We start from the raw sequence: 10263 nt of genomic DNA on the forward strand, positions 1-10263 counted from the left end.
AATGGAACAGGATAGAAAGTCCAGAGATAAACCCACGCACATATGGTCACCTTGTCTTTGACAAAGGAGGCAAGAATATACAATGGAGAAAAGACAGCCTGTTCAATAAGTGGTGTTGGGAAAACTGGACAGCTGCATGTAAAAGAATGAAATTAGAACACCCCCTAACACCATACACAAAAATAAAGTCAAAATGGATTAGAGACCTAAATGTAAGACTGGACACTGTAAAACTCTTAGAGGAAAACATAGGAAGAACACACTTTGACATAAATCACAGCAAGATTTTTTTTGATCTACCTCCTAGAAAATGGAAATAAAAACAAAAATAAACAAATGGGACCTAATGAAACTTAAAAGCTTTGCACAGCAAGGGAAACCATAAACAAGACAAAAAGACAACCCTCAGAATGGGAGAAAATATTTGCAAACAAATCAGCGGACAAAAGATTAATCTCCAAAATATATAAACAGCTCATGCTGTTCAATATTTTAAAAACAAACAACCCGATCCAAAAATGGTCAGAAGACCTAAATAGACATTTCACCAAAGTAGACATGCAGATGGCCAATAAGCACATGAAAAGGTGCTCAACATCACTAATCATTAGAGAAATGCAAATCAAAACTACAATGAGCTATCACATCACACCAGTTAGAATGGGCATCATTAGAAAATCTACAAACAACAAATGCTAGAGAGGGTGTGCAGAAAAGGGAACCCTCTTGCACTGTTGGTGGGAATGTAAATTGATACAGCCACTATGGAGAACAGTATGGAGGTTCCTTAAAAAACTAAATGTAGAATTACCATATGACCAGCAATCCCACTACTGGGCATATACCCAGAGAAAACCATAATTCAAAAATACACATACACCCTAATGTTCATTGCAGCATTATTTACAATAGCCAGGTCATGGAAGCAACCTAAATGCCCATCGACAGATGAACGAATAAAGAAGATGTGGTACATATATATAAGGGAATATTACTCAGCCATAAAAAGGAACGAAATTGGGTCATTTGTATAGACGTGAATGGATCTATAGACTGTCATACAGAGTAAAGTAAGCCAGAAAGAGAAAAACAAGTATCGTGTATTAACGCATATATGTGGAACCTACAAAAATGGTACAGATGAACCAGTTTGCAGGGCAGAAATAGAGACACAGATGTAGAGAACAAACGTATGGACACCAAGGGGGGAAAGTGGCAGGGGAGGTGGTGGTGTGATGATTTGGGAGATTGGGACTGACATATACATATATACATACATATATATGTATATTTTATATATGTATAAAATTGATAACTAATAAGAACCTGATGTGTAAAAATAAAATAAAATTCGGAAATTCAAAAAAAAAAGTCAATTACTTTTTCACAGCTAAACATTTTAGTACTGTTAGACTGGCATGGAAAAAGAATCTCAATCAGGCAGGGGCAGGGGAGTGGGGAGTACCTAACGGAATAATCAGAGAAAGAGATTTTTTAAAAAGGTGCTTTAAGAGAATGTGAAAATAAAGTCTGGTAGAGGGATGTGGAAAAATCTGGAGTGATTATATAATGAGGAGAGTCTTGAAATGTTTTCCAGTCCTAAATCCTGAGAAAACAGCCTAAACCCCTCATTATTTTAAGAAACTATTGAAGAGTTCCTCCTTGCCCCCCTAGGGTGCAAATTTTTACAGCCCTGGACATTGTCATATTATATTTGATGGAGATATTGACCATGAGTACTGTTGCAAGCAAGCCCTGTAATATCCCACGATACTGGAACAAATCCTATCAGTGTGAGAGAAGAAATGAGTCACCGAGGAGGTGTTCATTATCTTTTACAACCAGTCTGGAGAAACCCTTATCTTGACGACAATAGAGTTTATGGCCACCCACTCATCCCCAATGTAGGAGACAGGTGGTATAGAGGACTCTCCCCTTCTCCACATTTCCTGGGCAATCTATTCTCTATATTTGTGACAAGCTCTGCCAGCTACAAAGCCTCAGGTGATTTGCTTAAGAAGCACAATGGAAGTTATGTCACAGAATTTTAAATTGAAAAGTCTGTACATGATTAACTCTCTTCTTCATCCTTCAGTGCATTCATCCCAGGCTTTATCTCATCCGTGAACCCTGCCCAAAACCAGCCCCTCCTTTGTAATAGCATTCCCCTCATTGTATGGAAATTATTTGTTCGTGGGCCAGATGCCACTCTCAAGAACAGGGATGTGACTTAATCTCTATCTTGGGCACTTGGCACTTGGGTGGTGCTCAAAATGTGTTTGCTGGACCAAACTCAATATATTAAAATCTGTACAACAGTGCTTGTCACATAGAAGATACACAATATATGTTAGCTTCCATTTTCTATATTTTCTGAATAATATGCATATGTAGAGGTGTGAAAAGATTGTAGTAATAGCAAGTACTATAATTCATTTTTAAGGGGGTTGTCTTCAAAAATATTACCTTGATAAGCAAATTGGAGTGAAAAGTAAGACCCTAAGAACATTTATTAGTAGGATGGAAGCATAAAACATACACAGGCATACCTTGGAGATATTGTGGGTTCGGTTCCAGACCACCACAATAAAGCAAATATCACAATAAAGCAAGTCACATGAATTTTTTTGTTTCCCAGTGAATATAAAAGTTATGTTTACACTACACTATTAAGTATGCAATAGCATTATGTCTATTATGTACAAACCTAATTAGAAAATACTTTATTGCTATAAAATGCTAAGGAGCACCTGAGCATTTAGCGAGTCATAATCTTTTTGCTGGCGGAGGGTCTTGCCTCAATACTGATGGTGGTTGACTGATCAAGGTAGTGGCTGCTGAAGGCTGGGGCTGCTGTGGCAATTTCTTAAAATAAGAAAGAATGAATTTTGCCACACTGATTGACTCTTCCTTTCATCAATCATTTCTCTGTAGCATGTAATGCTGCTTGATAGTATCTTACCCACAGTAAATCTTTCAAAATTGGAATCAATTGTCTTAAACTCTGCCACTGCTTTGTCAACTAAGTTTATGTAATATTCTGAATCTTCTGTTGTCATTTCAACAATCTTCATAGCATCATCTCCAAGAGTAGATTCCATGTTAAGAAACTACTTTCTTTGCTCATCCATAAGAAGCAACTCCTCATCCATTTAAGTTTTATCATGAAATTGCAACAATTCAGTCACATCTTCAGGCTCCACTTCTAATTCTAGTTCTCGTGCTATTTTCACCACATATGCAGTTACTTCCTTCACTGAAGTCTTGAACTTCTCAAAGTCATCCATAAAGGTTGGAATCAACTTCTTTCAAACTTCTGTTAATATTGATGTTTTGACCTCTTCCCATGGATCACAAACGTTCTTAAATGGCATCTAGAATGGTGAATCCTTTCCAGAAGATTTTCAACTTACTTTGCCCAGATCCATATATATGGCAGCTATAGCCTTATGAAATGCATTTCATAAGTAATAAGACTTGAATGTTAAAATTACTTCTTTTTTAACTTTTTATTTTATATTGGAGTATAGCTGATTAACAATGTCATGTTAGTTTCAGTTGTACCGCAAAGTGATTCAGTTATATGTATACATGTATCTATTCTTTTTCAAATTGTTTTCCCATTTAGGTTGTTACATAATATTGAGCAGAGTCCCCTGTGCTCAATGGGCTACAGAATGGATTTTGTGATAGCAGGCATGAAAACATCATCTATCTCATTGTACATCTCCAGCAAAGCTCTTGGGTGACCAGGTGCATTGTCAATAAGCAGTAATATTTTGAAAGGAATCTTTTTTTCTGAGCAGTAGTTTTCAACAGTGGGCTTAAATATTCAGTAAACCACACTGTAAATAGATATGCTGTCATCCAGGCTTTGTTGTTTCATTTATAGAGGAGAGGCAGTGTAGATTTAATATAATTCTTAAGGGCCCTAGGACTTTTTGAATGGTAAATGAGTATTAGCTTCAACTTAAAGTCACCAGCTACATTAACCCCTAACAAAATTCAGCCTGTCCGTTGAAGCTTTGAAGGCAGGCATTGACTTCTCCTCTGTAGCTATGAAAGTCCTAGGTGGCATCTTCTTCCAACAGAAGGCTGTTTTGTCTACATTGAAAATCTGTTGTTTGGTGTAGCCACCTTCATTACTTATCTTAGCTAGATCTTCTGGATAACTTGCTGCAACTTCTACATCAGTACTTGTTGCTTCACCTTGCACTTTAATGTTATGAAGACAGCTTCTTTCCTTAAACTTCATGAACCAACCTCTGCTAGCTTCAAACTTTTCTTCTGCAGCGTCCTCACCTCTCTCAGCCTTTGGAGAATTGAAGAGATTAGGGCCTTGCTCTGGATTAGGCTTTGACTTAGGGAAATGTTGTGACTGGTTTAATCTTCTACCCAAATTACTAAAATTTTCTCCATATCTGCGATAAGGTAGTTTCTCTTTCTCATCATTTATGTGTTCACTGGAGATGCAATTTTAATTTTCTTTAAGAACTTTTCCTTTGCATTCATAATTTGACTAACTGTTTGGTGTAGGAGGCCCAGCTTTCAGTGTGTCTCAGCTTTCGACATGCCTTCCTCATTAAACTTAATCACTTCTAGCTTTTGATATAAAGCGAGAGATGTGTGACTCTTCCTTTCACTTGAATATTTAGAGGTCGTTGTAGGGTTATTAATTGGCCTAATTTCAATATTGTTATGTCTCAGGGAATAAGGAACCCTGAGGAGAGAGAGAGAGATGGGGTAACAGTGGGTCTGTGGAGTAGCCAGACATACACAGTATTTATTAAGTTCACTGTCTTATACGGGTACAGTTTGTGGTGCCACAAAACGATTACAATAGTAACATCAAAGATCACTGATCACAGATAATCGTAAAAATATAATAATAATTTAAAAGTTTGAAATATTGCGAGAATTACCAAAATGTGGCAGAGACATGAAGTGAGCAATAGCTGTTGGAAAAATTGCACCAATAGATTAGCTCAAGGCAGGGTTTTACAGGGTTTTACATCCAATCTGTAAAAAAAAAAAAAAAACAAAAAAAACCCATAACTGCAAAGCTCAATAAAACAAGGTATACCTTGTATCTAAATATTTCTGCTTCTGAGCAATAAACGTGAAATTTAGTGGAGGGGAGCATAAAAGAGAAGTGACAAATCTATTAACAGTATTGAGGCTATAAGCACATGTCCTTTTTTTTAAGGATATTTTCTGATGATGGCCAAGCTTGAAAAATGTTAAAATTATGATCACCACAAAGATGGGGTTATTTCGGTGTTACTCCTCTGAGTAATAAGAGTCCCCAGATAGTCCAAGGGGACCACTCTTTATTGTGAGCCTCCCACACCTTCTTTAGTTAGAAGAACTATGTGGCTAAGAAAAGAGGAGATTGGGGTGGGGTACAGTGGACCTGCAGTGATGCCTGGGGAAGGTGAGGGAACAGCAGGAGGACTCAGCCCAGAACAAGACCAAAACACTTGGGCTCACACAGGTCTGGGGTGACGAGACCCTCGCTGAGCAAGAAGTGGCCACTGACTCCTCTGAAGGGGCCACTCAGTCCTCCTCTCCTCCCAGGCAAAAGGGTGGGGGAGAACACTTGGAGGCAGACCTGGGTGTACTTGGGATGGAAGGTATTCCTCACTCCCCTCTGATCTCCTTAGGGGTGTGGCAAACCTGGGGCCAGATGTCCCCCAGCACACATTCACAAAAGACTTGCCCCTGCAAGCAGAAACCCAAAGCACAGAATTCTGTTAAGATCCTTGTCCTCAGGACACTGCCAGACCTTGTCATCATTTGTAGACTGTGGTGCAATGCAAGAGTTACGGTAGATTAGAGTCCTCAACCCAGCTGAGGTCAACCCAAACACTGAGTCAGAGATCACACTTCTACGGAGATACAGTGAACCATACAGTGACTATAACAGCAGAAGATACTTAACTGAGGGACACACACCCCTTGCAAACTATCGCATTCTATATATAAAATGTGGTAGTTACCATTTATGGTTCAGCATGGGGCAGAGACACACAGGATTTCATGAGGGAGGCAGAGGGAAAAGCAGACAATGGTTTTGTTTGCTGGGAACTGAGAGACAGGACTCTACTCTGAAATCCACTGTAATTCTATGAAACGCACAGCATTCTGTGTTCGAAAAGCTGTTAGGGCATTCTTCTAAGGATATCCAAAACTTGATCACAAACTAAGGGGAAAGTGAAGCAGGAAAGAAAAATGCACTGATTTTTTTTCCAAACCAAGAATACCTTTTATTTACTGATCAAAACCTCAAAGAACATTAGGTAAAATAAATTGAAGAAAGAAGGAAGAAGAAGTGTTTGGATAAATGAGAAGCTTGTTCAATTTATGACCCTGTGTAATAGAGTGACAGTGGATTGCCTGATTGCTTTTTTGGTTTCTTGATCATTCTGGCCTTGAATTGTTCTGCTCCAGTGTTAATTGGTGGTGTTTCTTTCTCTTTGGATTTATAAGCTTCCTATGATTTTCCTGAAAAGCACAACAATCACTGAGATAATTAAGAAAATCAGGCGCATTAACATAATGGACACGACCTGAAGTGAGGCGGGCACCTCCCTCTTTAGGGGTCCTGGAGGCCCACTGTCAATGCTCCCTCCATACCCCACCTCCTCACAGAATGGAAGGGCCCAGACATACATGCAGTGGCAGTTTTTGTTACTGTTGCAAACGCCTCGGCCGTTGCAATTCTCAGGCAAACAGTCAAAATTCAGGACTGAGCTATTCACACAATTTCTATTAAAAACATATCCACTCCTTACCACAGGAGGTACCATCACTTATCACACCCAGGTCAGGTAACCCCATAGGTACCATGGCTAGATGATAGCCAATGCCCCAGCACATGAGATTTTCTTCATGCAGGTGAGTGGAAATTAGAATAGTAGGATCTTGCATATCAGGGATGGTTTCGACATTTATACACTGTAGCCTGCCACATAATGCCTTTTCTCTGGGACACTTCTCATACTGACGAACTCCTAAAATACCACAGTTCCCATATTGGTCACCTATTACATTAACTGCATCGTAGCATTGAAGAGGAGCCCCCATGGCATCAGCTCCAAAAATATTTGGACACTGCACAGTTCTGGATTGGCAGCCCTTTCTGACACAACGGGCTCTGTACTTGCAAGGAGTTCCATCCTGCTTATATGCGTCACTTGGGCAGAAGGCTGAGGTCCCACTGCAGTACTCTGCAAGGTCACATTCATTTTCTTCCCCCCGACACGTATATCCAGATGGACGAAATTGACAGTTATGACAGCAACGTCCAGTGCTACAGTGCACCTTCTTTGAATTTACAATCTGGCTGACAACATGGGTCTTCTTTACAGTCCTCTCCTGAACCACAATCACATTCCCCATTCTCTTCCACAGTTTTGTTTCCACATCTCTTTGCCACATAACCTAATCCTGGGATATCCGTTAGACAGTTTAATCCTGAACTTACATGCGAATAAAATTCGGCATAACTACAATTACTAAACCGAGTTCGTCCAGTGCCCATGATGCAACTATGCCTACCCTTACATTGGCAGTATTTGTAATTGTGGATCATTCCCACACTATGGCCCAGAGCATGAGTCGTCCAACTGGCAGGTCCAAGGATATTTTTATCTAGAATAGAACTTGTAGATCCGGAAGGCAATGTACTACATACACTTCCCCAGTGCTGTGAAAGCGCATCACTAAACTGTTTTTTGTTTGTTTGTTTTTTGGGTTTTTTTTTGCCGTACGCGGGCCTCTCACTGCTGTGGCCTCTCCCGTTGCGGGGCATAGGTTCCGGACGTGCAGGCTCAGTGGCCATGGCTCATGGGCCCAGCCGCTCCGTGGCATGTGGGATCCTCCCAGATCGGGGCACGAACCCGTACCTCCTGCATTGGCAGGCGGACTCTCAACCACTGCGCCACCAGGGAAGCCCCACTAAACTTTTTTAAGGTATAGGTGTGCCCGATGTGCTGGAATCCGACGACTCAGGTCACGTGATCTGTATTGCACAAACTGGCCTAAAACTTGTGATATCACTGGGGCATTAAGTGCTATTTTGTCTCTGTCTGTCCATACTTCCATAGCTAATAGTTGTATTCTCGTACGGACATCTTGAAAGTAAGGGTCTGCAATTGCAGTCAGAAGAATGGCATCATTTATGACTTGAGTAAGTTTGGAGTTCAAATATAAATACCTACTGTTATCAAAGACCAGGGCTAATTCCAAGTACTTTTGCTGCATATATGCCTCACTAAAGTCATGTATCCAGCCCTGTTCTCATGCTCGGCCAACTGCTTTACTGTTTCATCATCAGTTGAGCCACAGATCTGATTGGGAAATTCCTCCTCTTTCTTTAGGAGATATATGACATGTTCAAACTTGGAAGAGGCTCTGAGGGGCTCGATTTGGTAATGGTTGGCATTGACTTTCAGTATGCCTCGGAGACCCCCCATACATGTACTTAAAGTAGCTTTAGAATCCTGATTTCCTTCAACCAAGCCCATATAGTTGCAGTCGCTGGGTATATAAGGGTGATCCTCCAAGAGCCTCTCCTGTTCTGTGAAGGAGAAAACCTGCAGATTCCGGGGCAACAGAAACCTCTTGGGCCACAGGTGGAGGACGTGGTTCTTGCCTTTTACCTGCAGGAGGTAGGACACGTGCTTGGCCACACCCTGCTCCCCTCCACGGAAGCTCAGCTTCTTGGGGACGGTGATTTCATAGGAGTCAAAGCCCCACTCGGGGTGAAAAATTAAATCCTTGCCAAGAGAGTCAACCAGGAGCACCGGCAGGACTAGCAAGGGGAGCGAACGGCCTGGGGAGAGGAGGGTCCTCACTGACCTCATGGCAGAGCCTGTTCCCAAGTGAGTCAGTCCCTGCCACTGGGGCCTTGCGACTCAGACTTCCAGGGACCGCCGCTAGAGGCGCGGGACTAGTGAGTGCGGAGCTCCCTGAGCCCCCGTGTGGGAGCGCAGCCTCGGTCCAAGCTGGGTCAGGCTCAGTCCAGCGGATTTCCACAGTAGGTGCACGCCCTGTCCAACGCATCTAGTTCGTTTTCTGGGCGGTGCCGTTGGGCGCACGTGCAAGAATCCAGGGAAGGTTCGGGAGAATAAAATGAAAAGCGAGGCTATTTGCACGAGGGGTGGAGAAGGGCAGAGAACCGGTTGGGAAAAGGAGAAGGAATAAATAAGAGGAACTACAGAGCACTTGTTAAAAGCTCACTGTATCTTGGGCCATTTCTTCTGTTTCTATAGGCCTTAGGACACACCTGATTTTTCCATGGGTTGAGTGGGATATTTTAAAGCCCGCTGTGTCCATTTCATAGTTAACATCATTTCCACTTTTCTGCTGGGCTCGCTTGAGGCAAACGGAAAGATCACCGGAGTCAGCAAGAGTATCACCAGAGCCTGAGAAAATCGGAGGAGACTCCACCTCCCCACCCCCACCCCGGGCAGCTCCTGTGGTCAACAGGTGAAATACCGAGCAGAGTTCAATAAATGCTGAATTTAACAAAAGGAGGTCTTGGTCACTTTAGTGTGAACAGTTAGGGGAACTGCTGAGGAGCCACATGCCAGAAGGTTGTGATGTGAAAGGGGGATTCAGAAGGGAGATCACAAATCCAGACCACACGTTCAAGAAGTTGGATGTGAAAGAGAGGGAAGAAACACAACAGTGGCTGGAGGGTTCTAGGGAGTTTCGGATTGTCATGAACACACTGCTATATATAAAATAGATAACGTGCTGTATAGCACCAGGAACTCTGCTCAATATTATGTAACAATCTAAATGGGAAAAGAATTTGAAAACTAATAGATACATGAATAGGTGTAACTGAATCACTTTCCTATACACCTGAAACTAACACAACATTGTTAATCAACTATACTCCAATATAACATAAAAAGTTTAAAAAAATTAAATAAATAAAATTAAATAAAAAAGAAGGATTGTTAGATGGAAGGGTCCTGGCCATTCTCAAGCGCTGTTAGGAAAACCCCCATATACAGCCTGGCTCAGCCTCCAGGAGAGGATGGGGGATCCCTTCAAAGGGGGCCCACTCAGGGAGCCTGTGTACAGTGGAGATGACCTGGTTGGCAGGCAGGAGAAGCAGTGAGTGTAGTGAGTAACCAGTAAGGCAGGGCCAGTCTGAAGGTTCAGGGTCCCAGTAAAGTCAGCTGCTGAGGTGAGGGACAGTGGAGGTAAAGGAGATGAAGAAGAGAAGAACTCAGCAGAGAGCTGACT

The 10263-nt window shown here is 41.8% G+C and overlaps 1 protein-coding gene across 1 annotated transcript; it reads right to left on the minus strand.

Moving 5' to 3' along the window:
* Positions 1 to 6482: 6482 nt before the first annotated feature.
* ADAM30 (ADAM metallopeptidase domain 30) lies at positions 6483 to 8867 on the minus strand (the record flags this gene model as incomplete). The annotated part of the gene is given in 5 exon segments (XM_079942054.1): positions 6483 to 6776; positions 6778 to 7318; positions 7320 to 7653; positions 8019 to 8285; positions 8288 to 8867. Coding segments are annotated over 5 exon segments (2016 nt in total).
* Positions 8868 to 10263: the final 1396 nt, after the last annotated feature.

Source organism: Stenella coeruleoalba (genome assembly GCF_951394435.1).
Source record: "Stenella coeruleoalba genome assembly, chromosome: 1".
Lineage (NCBI taxonomy): Eukaryota > Metazoa > Chordata > Mammalia > Artiodactyla > Delphinidae > Stenella > Stenella coeruleoalba.